The sequence below is a fragment of the Amia ocellicauda genome, chromosome 3, assembly GCF_036373705.1.
Source record: "Amia ocellicauda isolate fAmiCal2 chromosome 3, fAmiCal2.hap1, whole genome shotgun sequence".
Classification (NCBI taxonomy): domain Eukaryota; kingdom Metazoa; phylum Chordata; class Actinopteri; order Amiiformes; family Amiidae; genus Amia; species Amia ocellicauda.
Genome location: NC_089852.1, coordinates 46,503,996 through 46,519,373, shown reverse-complemented (window position 1 = coordinate 46,519,373; position 15,378 = coordinate 46,503,996). Strand labels below are relative to the sequence as shown.

Genomic DNA, 15,378 nt, shown 5'->3' with positions numbered 1-15,378 from the left:
GTTTATATGTAAGATTGAGAATATAATATTTAAAATAACATTTTACTATAATAAAATGTAAAACGTTAACTAATAGGGTGTGGCCTCAATGACTTTCATGATTTTTAATAGCTGGGTGGAGGAATGCTGGGCCATTCTTTTGCAGCATTAAGTCATCTCTTGCAGTTTGAGTCACTTCAACTGGAATTGTATTGGACAGAGATCATGCAAGAAAAGAAAAAAACAACACTATTGTTCTGGAATCCCAGCTTTGTGGTTTGGTGCTATTTTATTAGGCTTGTCCTAAACCATAAAATCCCTTCAGTGCATACTGTATATACATTTAGACCTGGTGCAGATGTATAACGTGTAAGTATAACGTATTTCTTGTCATCCTACAAACCCATTACATTTGTGATGTGTATATACAGGGGGTGAAAACAGCTTTGGGAATCTTCCAAGTACAGGACTGAACACTGAACACTCAAAGACAAGAGAATGGAAACGACCATATTAATGGAAACTAGCCTTTAGGCCTTTGTTCCTATGCATTCATTATGTGGATGACTATCTTGGCAGTCTGAGTACTCAAATAATCAAATTATGTGTAACAACATGCGTAGCAGTGATGGGTAATACATATTTTTATTCCTGCTCAGAAACACCTGCTAAAAGCCTTTTTCTAAACCTTTTTTCTCCAGGGCAGAATTAGCTTTTTTATTTTATTTAAGTGACAGCTCAATTGTATGTATGTTTCTCTTGCATTTTTTGTTTTGTTTTATATGTTGTTGTATCTTCACAGTTTTCCATGAGAAATCACTAAAAGAAACTTTGAAAATGACGATCAATTACAGACCATTGAGTACAATGCCAACCAAATAACCAGCCAGGTTCAGTTTCAACTGAGCCATCAACTGGCTGGATGCTTTAACTACTTAATTGGGCTTCCCTTGACAGAGAGGATCAAACCACAGTGACTCACTTGTTTGAGGCCATTTGAACTAATCCTTTACCTTTGCTGGATTCTATTCTCATGTTTGATGTTATCTTACTAGAACTGCAAACCTCCCTTGGCTGCCTAAGATATTTAGAAACTAAAAACGTATGTTTTGAAGTCTTTATTACAACAAAACGGGTATTTTCAATGGTGGAAACAGCAGAAGATGCGAATAAACACCATTTAAAAACAAACATAAAAATGCAAAGGTTTCAAGTTAAAAGTCACACAGTATAGCTTATATTGACTAAGTCTAATTTTCCTCTTGCAGTTTGCCTCATTAGTCTGAGTTTCAATATGTGATAAAGTATGGGGAACAACAAAGCACAATCTAGATATCAGATTTTTATTCATTTTGCAAACAACGATGACAACAATTAAAGAATTCTGAAGGCAGTACCTTAAAAACACGCAAAATTAAAACATTGCAAATCTTTTTAGTCTAGACTAATAACACTATTTTTGTACAGCCAGTTTGGTTAATTGTTGTTTAAAAGCTGACATTCACAAAGGCCCAGGCCATCCGGACATCCTGTCTGGTTTTGAGGGTGAAAGTGGGTCCGTCGTATGTTTCGTTTGACTGCCGAAGGTGACACTTCTCAGGAATCTCTGCAGGAGCACCTTGTCTGCAGAGAAGAACAATGTTAGAGAAAGGAGTGTTGGTTGCTGCCAAGCTGAAGTTGTGATCAACAAGCCAGCTCAACACATGGTCTGTTCTAGCCCCAATGCCCCAACTCCATTGACAGACGAGAGTAAGACGGATGTTTTCCTAGCCCAAGCATTTGTATAGAGATGGAGGAGAGTTTAAGCTTATGGATTCTAGAATGAATGGAAATTATCTTAGCAGTTTCCCACTCAAGGTTCAAGGTGCTGTCAACTCAAACCTACTGTGCAGCTGAAACCTTAATTAATTTGCCAGGTCACCAGCATAATTGTCCTCTTGCAACAAAACTTGTACAAAAAACCCAACCGGACAACAGTACTCATCGGAGGTATGTGTAAATGGTGGCCCATCACACAGAAATAATCACTTAAAGGTCTGGAATATAACAGAGAGGACAAAGGCCTGGCTACAGAAGGAACAAACCCCTCCATTCATATACCTTTCTCAGGTACGTTCTGAAGGAAGTGATGAAGCTCCTGGGGCTGCAGAGAGTTGAGCACTGTGGAAATGTCCTCTTTTTGCCCCCCGAAATGCCGGTCATATGTGGTCAGCTGCTTCCCGTTCTCTTGGATTTTGATGTGTTCATATGTCACACTTGGCACTTGTATATTCATTATTTGGGAAAGGCAAAATACAGAAAGGGAAGGATTCACATTAACATTGCACTCAACATTTCAAGCACAAGTAATGCAATTTGTGGGACGTGTGTTCTTAAAAGGTTAATTGATACGTATTTACATTTCAGGCTTTCTCGGAACAACCTTAATTCTGCACTTGAATTTCAAAGCGAACCTGTTCCCAACTGCCAAGCATGGAGAGACAAAATTCAAAGCCAGATGAACAGAACCTTTTCATAACTGCTTTTGATTGGGTGAGATGAAGCGTGTGTTATGTGTCACAGAGAGTCAGGATCAGCTGAACATAGTCTTACCAACTCCTTTTGCTGGCACACGGTGCTGTGTGTTACTCCCATATCGTGAGGTCGAGCTCCTGAGATCAGGATTATGCTTGGGTGGCTGGTAATGGTGCCGCGTCTCAGTCAGGGAACATCGGGGGATGTCTCTTTTCCAGTTTAGTGGAGCAGGAATGACATGTTTGACCTGAAACCCTGAAATATGAAACCTGAAATAAGCAAAGTGGAATGGATTGTCTAAAAAAGTCACATTTGTGAATTTAAATGTTTCTTTTTTTATTATGATTATGGACTTCTCTTGTCGAATCACAGGCTCCAGGAGTTCAATTATCCGCACTTTGATTTAAACGTTAATGTCTTTCTGTCTTTCTAAGGCATCTTCAAAATCCCATCTTGTCTCACAGGGTCCTGGTCACCATACAAATTATGTGTTGAAAAAATACACAGCTGAGTATTATCCTAAATAACTGACAGAATCACTTGACTTCCACAGGATTAATCAGGCACAACCAGCACTGGGACATTTAATTCAGCAATTTAGCACAAGTGATTCAGCTTTATCACAGTTTCTCAGTTCAAACTGCCTGGTGTAGCCAAACTCAGACCACCTGAGAAAGGGATTTAATCAAGCTACATCCTTGCAACTGTACAAGTAGCCAAAAACAGAAAAGGATCATTAATTATGCTCATGCATGACAGGGGAACATTAGCTTGACAGTGCTGGCAAAGGTATTTAAAAGTCTTGGGGAGAGTTTAGCCAAGACATCACAGCTAGAGGGTGTTTGTACGTAAGCAAGAATTGGATGCAAAAGCAAACAAAAACAAAAAAACAGAAGCTATAACTGGCAGCACTTGCTTCCTGTGAAACTGTGCCAGTGAACATGCAACTCCATTTCAGCTCCTCACTTTATTACAAACCCCATGTATTCGGAAACCACAAAGTAAGAAAGCTCCACACCTTGAGGTATACCCAGGTAATCTGTTTTATAGGTTGAGCGATACTGGGCTGTCAAGGCTTTTCTGATTTCCTCTTCGGAAGGAGGCTTTTTCCAGGGTGACCTGCTGTCTGTGGAAATCTGCTTCTCTTGTTTGGGTAACTGCCAGACCATGAAAGACTTTGAAACAAATAGCATGAATTAGCACATCTCAGCCAAGACTGACAACCATACCATTCATGGTAAGAAGGCTGCAACATAATTTAATGTAAGGAAAAGGGGTGCAAAGTACAGTTTTAATAGGCTGCCATTATAGAGATGATATATACACTTGTGTAACACCTCAGCCCTATAAATGGCTTTTACATTTTCATCGTCATTAGAATTCTTGGACAATGATCCAGTCTTTATTCCACAGTTATCAGTGAGTTATCTGCTTTTTGAGTGTACCGAATGATAAAAGACAGATAACAGACATTTTGATATCGATTTGATATTTTTTTTTCTATCAAGCTTTGCTACTCTACAGATGCTATGCCTGAATTCAGGGAGATTAGACAGAGATGTTTGTCACCTGGCTGGGGTGAGGATTGTTCCTCCGGTTTCCGGAAGAAGTCCCGCTTCGGATGTGATCTGGTTTGGAAAATGGTTTCCAGCAGAATTCCTGACTGTAAAAACTTGCACCAACTGGATCCCCCAACTCATAAGAGACCCTGTAGGCCTTGGATGTTGTAGGACTGTGAAATGTAGGTATGTCAAAGGAAAATATACAGTAACAGGCTAAGTAAAAAGTAAAAAAAGTAACTAACTGAAATGTTTCAATATGGGTGTGTTAATATAATGTGTTTATTCTTACTTACCGAACAGCTTGTGTTGCTGAGTTTGGTCTGTAAATAAAATCACGATTGTTTGATGTTTCATAAGGATCCCAATTGTGTTTACCACCTGCACAATAAATCAATTCATTAATTACACAAAAACATACCCTTACAAATATATAATAACCAATTAAATCTTACAAGAACAACAAATAACATTATAATTTAATAATGTTTAATAATACAGCAGCAGTGTGGAGTAGTGGTCCTGGTCTCCTCAGCAGAGCATTGTGGGTTCAATCCCAGGTGGGGACTGCTGTTGTACCCTTGAGCAGAGCAAGATACTTTACCTAGATTGCTCCAGTAAAAACAAATTATGTGATGTATTGTAACAATTGTAAGTGCTAAGGCATATATTATGAATATATTAATATAATTATTACAGCAGCAGTAGGTCAAATATGCATAATTGTATATATATTTTAAATAGAATGGTAATTTCGCCAACAATTGCACATAAGAACAAAACACAATCAATAAAACATAAAAAGTGAAAGTGAGTAACAGATAACTGTCTAATATCTGTTAATATCTTGGCACTTTCACATACCTATCGCTGCCATTGAAGTCCTGGCTCTGGGTACCCGATTGCCATTACCCTGAGCGGTGTGTGTGTTGGGCTCTTCAGGATGCGCTACAGAGGCACATCTGTGCCCGTCTGGGTCGGGATCAGGCTGTTCTTCCAACTGCGCTCTCAACATGTCCCCGCTCAACTGCACACCAGCAGGAAAGATAGAGACCCACTTTAGTTTCTGTATTCATAGTAATCGACGGACATGTCAGGGTTTCTTAAACAATGAAGTGTTATATTAAGACCTCACCTGGGTCGCCATTGGTACACGACGGGTTGTTCGCAGCTCCTCCATGGTTGTGCAGACGAGGGTGCGCTGACTGCGCAGCGGAGGCGCCGGCGCTCAGGGACCCGCGGCCAGTGTTGTCGCACTGGGGTTGCTAAGCATTGGGAAATAATGGAGACACAGGAGAGCCTGCTGATTGAGGCCATGCTGGGGGCTTGGAAAGAGCTATTCATATTTAATCATCATTTAACTTAAGTGAAATGAAAAGCTGGTACTTATGAACCAATTGTGACAGACATGCAATAACGTTTGTTAGTAATGTATTAATAATAATAATAATAATAATAATAATAATAATAATAATAATAATAATAATTATAATTATAATTATTATTATTATTATTATTATTATTAGTAGTAGTAGTAGTAGTAGTAGTAGTAGTAGTAGTAGTAGTAGTAATAATAATATATCATCATCATCATCATCATCATCATCATCATCATCATCATACTAGTTATTTTGCCCTGCGGACACTAATGTCTACATAGGAAACATTGTACGCATTTTACAAACAAAATTGGGATGATTTATAAAATAATTATATTTCACTGTAGATACCTGGCATATTGAAATGTTTAAATCAATATTTGGCATACTGGTACACCTACTAATATAGAGAAAATACAATTAAAATAATATATTCAAAGTCTAACAGCTGCGTTTTATAAGTGAGTTTGTCTTGTTTTACTAGTAGTAGTAGTAGTACTTAACTGTATGTATGTTGGATAAGGGCGTCTGCCAAGAAATAATAACAATAATAAGGCTGATGTAGAAATCATTTGGCGTGCCTGCTTTGACAACAATCATTTATAACATGACGTCATGAAGTAGCCCTCTGAGTCGTCATAATGACTATGTTCCTCCTCCGGGAACCCGGGGGCGTGGCTTTAAGACCCAAAGGTGTGTCGTCGTTACATTTCTGATATCCACTTCCCTTAGGGTGCAGGAGAGGGGTTTCTCTTGGGAAGCAAAGCAGAAGAACAAAATGTAGGATACATGCGTGCATTGCTCCTGTTATTCATTTGCACTTGCATATGTTGTCATTTCTCTTTCAGGACAATCAAAGCCCGTTCTTTGCAAGAGTATGCGCATATCAGGGCAAGCCTCACGTCCAAACAGATTTTCATCCTGGTTTCGGCTTGCGACCCCAGCTCAGCTTTATCGAAGAAGAAAGTGGACAAGGGTGGCGAAGGTATTGCAAACCCAGCTCTTGTATTAAGGATTATACTGTGCTGTAGCCTGTCTGAAGGGTTTTATTGCAGAAAGGCCATATGTATATTTATATAGAGTGTTTAAGATTAGGAGGAACCAGTGTTTTGCTTTCCAATCCAAGAGGAGTCTGGATATGGACTCATAATATGTGCTCTATCCAGGTGCTGTGAGTTTATTGACTAGGCTACTCTCAAGACTAGAAATGAACAGGCATGAAAGGGAGTATTTGGAGTCCATAATGCAAGTGGGAAACCAAATAATGTGCCATAATATTAACACCTGCTCTCATGTAGCACACATTTATTTATGAAATTATTTGTGTGCATGTGTTGCTCACAGGCAACTCTAATCTCTGGGATTTTGTGTATCATACCGAAACCGCTATTGTCATTCATGAAGCAAAATCAGTCTGTGCTTTTATAGTGTTTTATTCCTTCAAAGATATTGTTCAACTGTTTAATTCTCTGGTGCTGAGCTCCTTCTGTTGTTACACGCTTGGCTGATATTATTAACAGCTGAAGTGGGTGGAAAAAGTTAGCAGACTCGCTCTTTGCAGACATTCTTTAGCAGCCCAGCCTGCCGCAATGAGTCAGGGAAACAGCACACTGTCCACATTAACATAGGCTTAGAGGCTTAGACAAACAAAGGAGGAAAAGTATCATGTAACAGAGCTTACTTTTTAATGCTTAACTAAACGTGGGCTTGACTTGGGCTAAAACAACGTTATATACATTTTGCCGATTGATTCAATACAGTGGAAAGGTTTTTGATTCTAACCTGGTATTGTCTGATTCCGCAGTCCTTAAACATTTAATTGTGCCCATTAATGGGAGCCACCCAGGGATTCAGTGGGAGATTGAAAAAGGACTGGACTGGGCCATCTCGTCTGTGGCTGGGGAAAGCTACCATGTCAGAGTAAGATCTTTTCCACTTTAGATGTATGCGTCACAGCTTCCAAGACTGAATCTTGCTTTCTTTACTGGGTCTTTGATGTTTTGACAAACCGCTTTAATTTGTAGGACAAAGTAACTCACTTAGGTTATTTGCTCCTTTTTTGAGGGCAAGAAACCTATATATGCATTAATACCATTGTAAATAGGTGTCTTTATATATGTGTTTCTGTGTCATCAGTCTGAATCATTTTGCGGTTTACTTATCACCACACTCTGGCTTAATGTCCTAAAAGGATTTAGACCAATTATCTATTAGTAGTAGTAGTTATTTCTTAACAGATGCCCTTATCCAGGGCAACTTACAAAGTATAAGCACAATACAAAGTACAAAAGTACAGTGCAGTTCAAGGCATAAAATATTACAAATTCCAATTTACATAATACAGTGCAATTCAAAGCATAATACATTAAACAAATTCCAATTTACACAAGTGTGTACAATATATGAGGTCTTACATCCTGGATTGTAAAAGCTGATGAGTACAGAAAAGATGTTAGGTCACAGTCAAGGCCCAAGGGGAAGGGAACATAGGGGAAATCAAAATAAACAATATGAGTGCTATTAATGCAAGGCAAGTAGCATGATAAAACATTGTATAAGTGAAATCTTACAGGAGAGTAAATGGCTAAATTAGAAGTACTGTCTGAAAAGATGTGTTTTGAGTAAGCGCCGGAAGGAGGTCAAGGACTCTGCTGTTTTGACTTCAGTGGGAAGGTCGATCCACCACTTAGGGGCCAGGGATGAGAAGGAGCAGCTCTGGAGGAAGGGGAGTGGAGAGGAGGCAGCGTTAGTCTTCTGGCACCAGAAGAGTGCAGTGGTCTGGAGGGGATGTATGGAGAGACGAGTGACTGAAGGTAGCTTGGTGCAGTGTGGTTGAGACAGCGGCAGGTGAGGGTCAGTGTCTTGAACTGGATGCGTGCCGGTATCGGGAGCCAGTGGAGGGAGCGGAGCAGTGGAGTAGCGTGTGTGAATCGGGAAAGAGAGAATAACAGACGAGCCGCAGAGTTCTGGATGAGCTGGAGTGGGCGGGTAGTAGTTGCAGGCAGACCAGCCAGGAGGGAGTTGCAGTAGTCCAGGCGGGAGAGGACCAGTGACTGAACGAGCAGCTGAGTCGAGTAGTCGGTGAGGAAAGGACGGATTCGGCGAATGTTGTTCAGGAAGAATCTGCAGGTGTGTGTCAGCGTGGTGATGTGCTGGGAGAAGGAGAGCGCAGGATCGAGGGTGACGCCTAGATTTTTAGTGGAAGAAGAAGGAGAGAGAGTGTGGTGGATTCCAAGGGGATCGAGATGGAGAGATCAGCAGAAGGTGAGGAAGAGTGGGGGAAAAACAGGACATCTGATTTGGAGAGGTTGAGCTTGAGGTGGTGCGAATGCATCCAGGCGGAGATAGCAGACAAACAGGAAGATCTGGGCATCATCAGTGTAGAAGTGGTAGGAGAAACCATGGGATGCGATGAGGGGGCCCAGGGAGCAAGTGTAGAGAGAGAACAGGAGGGGGCCCAGGACGGAGCCTTGAGGAACACCTGTGAGGAGAGGTTGGGGGGTGGATGAGGTACCTCGCCATGTCACTTAGTAGGTCCAGTCACTGAGGTAGGAGGAGAACCAGGTGAGAGCAGTCCCAGAGATTCCAAGGTCAGCGAGGCAGGAGAGGAGAATGGAGTGATCGACAGTCTCAAATGCTGCGGGGAGGTCAAGGAGGATGAGGACGGAGGAGAGGGAGGCGCCCGAGCACAGCTGAGGGAGTCGGTGACTGCCAGGAGAGCCGTCTCAGTGGAGTGAGCTGTGCGGAAGCCGGATTGCAGAGGACCAAGGAGTGAGTGATGGGAAAGAAATGCAGAGAGCTGACGTTGGACCGCATGCTCGAGGGCCTTTTAGAGGAAGGGGAGTAGGGAGACGGCGCGGTAGTTCTGAGGAGAGGTAGGGTCAAGGGTAGGTTTCATCCAGAACTCTGCGGCTCGTCTGTTATTCTCTCTGCCCCGATTCGCACATGCTACTCCACTGCTCCGCTCCCTCCACTGGCTCCCGATACCGGCACGCATTCAGTTCAAGACACTGACCCTCACCTACCGCTGTCTCGACCACACTGCACCAAGCTACCTTCAGTCACTCGTCTCTCCATACATCCCCTCCAGACCACTGCGCTCCTCCAGTGCCAGAAGACTAACTCTGCCTCCTCTCCACTCTCCTTCCTCCAGAGCCGCTCCTTCTCATCCCTGGCCCCCAAATGGTGGAACGACCAAAGTCAAAACAGCAGAGTCCTTGTGCTTACTCAAGACACATCTTTTCAGACTCTACTTGTAATATTAGTTCTTTACTCTCCTGTAAGATTGCACTTTACAACATTTTATCATGCTACTTGCGTTACTAATACTTGTATTATTGATTGATTCCCCTTTGCTCCCTTTCCCATAGCCCTTCACTGTGACCTAACATCTTGCCTGCACTTAGCTTTTACTTTCCAGGATGTATGACCTCACTTATTGTATTTACTTGTGTAAATTGGAATTTGTACAATGTATTATGCTTTGAATTGCTTTGTGTTATGTAAATTTGAATTTGTAATGATTGATGCCTTGTACTTAACTGTATTCTTGCACTTTGTATTGCACTTATGTTGTAAGTTGCCCTGGATAAGGGCATCTGCCAATAAATAAATAAATAAATAAATAAATAATAATAAAAAAATAATAATAATAATAATAGGTTTCTTGAGGAGTGGGATGACAGCAGCTTGTTTAAATGCAGAGGGGAAACGGCCAGAGAGGAGTGAGGAATTGAGGGAGGAGATGAAGGGGAGTAGATCTTGTATCTAGTGTCTACACTTACCTAAACAGAATAAAATACTAAGACAAAATACTAATATGATTGATTTTGTTGTAGCACAAGTGACCATTTTTGAGAAGTGATGTAAAACCCTTAAGTGAACTTGAAGCCCCAGTGTTTAACACATTCTTCCTCCAGTATCCTGGCCTTCATATAGAAATGCAGTCTGATCTGAACTTGTTCAACTTTAATGTACATGGTTAGATTGACGTGAAGGAAGCACTGCAGAACTGGGCAAATGAAACGGGGTTTGAAATGTGTGTTGATGGCCGGAGATTCAAACCAGCCTGGACGAACACCTGCTTCATGCTGAAATGCCACTCTGACGCCCTCTTCGACTTCCCATTTTGGCTTGGCTTCAGCAACCACAAGTTCAAGCTTCTTGGAATGGTATTTGTTATTCTTTCTAAGTGCTCTTGAAGTGTGCAGTGAAACCTGTTTAACGCAGCTTCCCATATTGTCCCCCAAGAGTTGAAATATGAACATTTAGCATTTGGCCCAGCTGTTTTAACTTCTGACAGTGGCAAAATAAAATCGTAACGTAATTTTAGTTTTGTCAACTCACTGCTCCTAGATATTTTACAATTTAGCTATTTACCATTTAACATCAGTCAAATGTCATTATCAATTACTCAATAAATACATACCTATCATGTAAGTATAGATCTTTATTGTGTGTGTGTGTGTGTGTACCTGGTACCACACTGCTATATCCCTGCCAAGCACTCATCCAATTTCACACATTTACATTTTTCTTTTATTACTAAATCAAAGTATGTGTGTGTGTGTATATTTGGCAGGGATGTGGGAACGTGGTATGAGGTTGCTGAAGGACCATAAAAAGGAAATGTTAATGTGTTTTTTTTGGGGGGTTGGGGGGGGGTGATTCCTGGAAAAAGACGCCCACAACAGAGTTTAATCTTTTTTTTCCCCCTATCATGAATATTATAAACTAAGATATAAATACTGTATATTTCAGTTACTTAATAGAAGTGGAGTGGTAAATAACTTTTTTGTTAAACAAGTATTTCTATCACAATCAGTACAATATAGAATAATACACCATTTATTAAAATGTAAAGTGAGTCATGGAAATGTATTTGTATGTTATGGAATAGTTTTGGAAAAGTCCTGGAATGTATCTGTTCTAAATGTGTATGAACCCTGACTTTTTTGTGACTGGTCAAAATCACAATTTCAGTGTCTGATTGTGATTTTGAGAACTTTAGTAAGCTTCATAACATGATATTGGAGTGTAACACAAATTCTTGAACTAAATACAGACTTAAAAACAACCAGTAGGATTTCATTAATAGTTGTTGTGCTTATAAACTGTTTTACTGGCATTGTATTTGCAGAAAACTATTTAATCACCATTACAGTATGTTTTCTGTCTTTTTGTGTCCCTTTGCCATATACAGTTGTGAGATAACACGCGCTGCCTTGCTTTCCACAGGGTTCTCGCCTCACCTGTGGGCATAAAGGAGAGGAGATCGCAGAGAAAGCAGGTCTTTTGACTTCCTCCAACCTAGCAGTGCACAAGAACATTAAAGACTCTCCCAGCGGATTGGCTGATTTTAGACTGCTTTCTTGAACAAAAACCACTGTTTGTCAGTTATGTTTTACAGCATGGGTGCCCACTTCAGAAACATGCATTAGTTAGCACCTGCTTCCAACCTGCCAGCTGCTGCCAGCCTATATATTCAAGAGGTTTAAAGGATCGTTTGGACTGGGCTTAACCTTTAACACAAAGGTAGTTTTTCAAACAAGGCTCCTAGCCAAGCAATCCCTTTCTGTCTCCCTGATCTTATGCGTCTATATCGGGAATCTCTTGCTGTTATCCTGGAGATCTGTGGTGCATTCTGGTTATTATTCCAGCTTTTCAAAATCTCTCTCCATGGATTTTTTAAAGGTGTATATTTTTTAATCAAACCACTCCTGTTCTTCTACTACCCTCTGCTGGTCAAATAGGGCAATAAACAGCTCCCCTGTGGTTGTAATCTACGACCAAGTTCTCTCAATGTTGGCAGCTAAAATGAAACTGCTTGAAATGTTGCACTAGGACATCACGTATGGATCAAATGAGAGTTGGATGCCATTATTCTACTGTGTGCTTGTTTGAAAATAGATTGAATAACTTGTTGAAGTCTCTTGAAACTGTACAGCACATTTAGAACATATGCTTCATATAAATAATGTGTGGTTCAGTTGGCTCAAACCACAATCAGTCTCACATCTGCAGCAACAGCTGTATTGAAGCCCAATCAATTGCACTCTCATTCAGCTTCATCATAATAGAAGAACCACCGTTGTATTGCTCCATATTGACCAGCAGACCCCAGCAGTGCCAGGGTTGGGGGGTAGAGTGGTTTGGCTTTTTAAATGTCATTTTAAAGTATGTTTATCTGTAACCTGTTTTCTGTTTTTGCCTTAACTGTCATCCATTATATTTGTCTAAACCTCTTTTACAACTTTTTGAGCATTTGCGTTTAAGAGGGCACTGATAATAAGAAACGGACACTTCCTGCTGATGGTCATTTTCGAGAAAATGTTAAAAGAAATCAGATGAATGTGTTGTTCCTCTGTTTCATGTCTGACCAGAGCGACTTGTTTAACCACAAGGTGGCGATGTTTGATTAATGTGGTGTCATTGTTCGGACAGAAACATGTACCTCGTTTTGATTGGGCCTGCTTAGAGATTACTACTTATTTAAGGCTATTGTTTCCACATGCTTTACCAAAACAACTATTTTGTGAATACAATGGTGAAAATAAATGTTGGGCTGTATATGCTATTGGATAAATAGCTTGGGTTAAGTAAGGACATGCCATGTTTTATTTTATTTATTTATTTATTTATTTTATTAATTTAACTTGCAAATATAAAGTGAGCAGCTGTACAAAGTTTTTGCTCACACAATCAGTCTGGCAACAGCTACAGGCTCGCCTCCATGCTTAGGAAGCTCTGTAATCACTATATATTTTTTATCCTATTAAGGGCCTAGTTATTGCGGTCATTTATTAGTGGATCTGTGTTGTGGCTCTGCCCTCATAGTGCACCACTATATATCCACTGTTGTACAAGCAGAAAACAGATTCATATCCTATTTACTAAACAATAAATCATAATTAAACTCCCATAACTTGTATGCCTAACCCAATTTACAGCATCTCAGATCTCAGAGCACTATTTTGGTACTAATTAAAAGCGGTGGACTGAGTAGGGTTTTCGGGACTGGCACACAGCCTGTGTGGCAATAGACGGCCCCCAGCGTTCACTGATGTATGTCTCTGAAGGAGCCCCATTGATGGATTGATCTGCCTGAGAGTGTATGCTTTCTGATCTGCAGGACAATCAGTCAGCTCAGACTCCAGGTGAAAAGGCCTGGTCCTGGAGGTGAATACACATTTGTCTTGCTGCATTGCGGGGCATTTCCACTCTGTTAATATATAGACATGAATAGATATTTCTGTGGGTCCAGTGCAGTGAGTTATGGTGGCCACTACATTTGAGTCAGTAAATCTACAAATATTTCAAATTATATACACTCACCTAAAGGATTATTAGGAGCACCATACTAATACTGTGTTTGACCCCCTTTCGCCTTCAGAACTGCCTTAATTCTACGTGGCATTGATTCAACAAGGTGCTGAAAGCATTCTTTAGAAATGTTGGCCCATATTGATAGGATAGCATCTTGCAGTTGATGGAGATTTGTGGGATGCACATCCAGGGCACGAAGCTCCCGTTCCACCACATCCCAAAGATGCTCTATTGGGTTGAGATCTGGTGACTGTGGGGGCCAGTTTAGTACAGTGAACTCATTGTCATGTTCAAGAAACCAATTTGAAATGATTTGACCTTTGTGACATGGTGCATTATCCTGCTGGAAGTAGTCATCAGAGGATGGGTACATGGTGGTCATAAAGGGATGGACATGGTCAGAAACAATGCTCAGGTAGGCCGTGGCATTTAAACGATGCCCAATTGGCACTAAGGGGCCTAAAGTGTGCCAAGAAAACATCCCCCACACCATTACACCACCACCACCAGCCTGCACAGTGGTAACAAGGCATGATGGATCCATGTTCTCATTCTGTTTACGCCAAATTCTGACTCTACCATCTGAATGTCTCAACAGAAATCGAGACTCATCAGACCAGGCAACATTTTTCCAGTCTTCAACTGTCCAATTTTGGTGAGCTTGTGCAAATTGTAGCCTCTTTTTCCTATTTGTAGTGGAGATGAGTGGTACCCGGTGGGGTCTTCTGCTGTTGTAGCCCATCCGCCTCAAGGTTGTACGTGTTGTGGCTTCACAAATGCTTTGCTGCATACCTCGGTTGTAACGAGTGGTTATTTCAGTCAAAGTTGCTCTTCTATCAGCTTGAATCAGTCGGCCCATTCTCCTCTGACCTCTAGCATCAACAAGGCATTTTCGCCCACAGGACTGCCGCATACTGGATGTTTTTCCCTTTTCACACCATTCTTTGTAAACCCTAGAAATGGTTGTGCGTGAAAATCCCAGTAACTGAGCAGATTGTGAAATACTCAGACCGGCCCGTCTGGCACCAACAACCATGCCCCGCTCAAAATTGCTTAAATCACCTTTCTTTCCTATTCAGACATTCAGTTTGGAGTTCAGGAGATTGTCTTGACCAGGACCACACCCCTAAATGCATTGAAGCAACTGCCATGTGATTGGTTGGTTAGATAATTGCATTAATGAGAAATTGAACAGGTGTTCCTAATAATCCTTTAGGTGAGTGTATATACAGTACTCCCTGATACAGGGATCTGGAAAGCAAAGAGGGAAATAGAAAGAAACATAGCTCTTGGAGCTAAAACTAATGCAAAGAGTTCTACAACAGCAAGAGGTCAATAAAGGAGGAAGTGAAACAGATAAAGGCCACAAATGGAAGAATCTTGGAAAACGAACGAGATGTGGCAAATATTCTAAATGAGTATTTCACAGAGGTTTTCACAAAAGAAAAAACCGATAACATGCCACAGGTTAACAACCTAAGAGAGATCAGGATAAATAAGGAGGAGGTACTAAAGGGACTAGCAGAATTAAAAACCAACAAATCACCTGGGCCAGATGGGATATTTCCAACAGTACTTAAAGAAATGAGGGAAATTATTTATAGGCCGCTAAGTCAAATATT

The 15,378-nt window shown here is 40.9% G+C and overlaps 2 protein-coding genes across 3 annotated transcripts; one reads left to right on the top strand and one right to left on the bottom strand.

The window, feature by feature from the left end:
* Nucleotides 1-1,308: 1,308 nt before the first annotated feature.
* tex26 (testis expressed 26) lies at nt 1,309-5,285 on the bottom strand. Of its 2 annotated transcripts, none has more exons than XM_066699711.1 (8): nt 5,188-5,285; nt 4,917-5,079; nt 4,349-4,433; nt 4,063-4,225; nt 3,512-3,668; nt 2,572-2,748; nt 2,080-2,241; nt 1,309-1,602 (listed from the first exon to the last, which is right to left on the bottom strand). In XM_066699711.1, the coding sequence occupies exons 1-8, from the start codon at nt 5,230-5,232 to the stop codon at nt 1,481-1,483; spliced, it is 1,074 nt and encodes a 357-aa protein (XP_066555808.1). In that variant the 5' UTR covers nt 5,233-5,285; the 3' UTR covers nt 1,309-1,480. The 2 variants fall into 2 exon arrangements, with proteins under 2 accessions (XP_066555808.1, XP_066555809.1); XM_066699712.1 differs by having other exon boundaries at nt 4,965-5,079.
* Nucleotides 5,286-6,170: 885 nt separating this feature from the next.
* On the top strand, nt 6,171-13,036 carry medag (mesenteric estrogen dependent adipogenesis). The gene is made up of 4 exons (XM_066700287.1): nt 6,171-6,416; nt 7,236-7,351; nt 10,417-10,602; nt 11,669-13,036. Exons 1-4 carry the CDS (start codon nt 6,221-6,223, stop codon nt 11,804-11,806), a joined length of 636 nt encoding a protein of 211 aa, XP_066556384.1. The 5' UTR covers nt 6,171-6,220; the 3' UTR covers nt 11,807-13,036.
* The last annotated feature ends 2,342 nt before the right edge of the window (nt 13,037-15,378 follow it).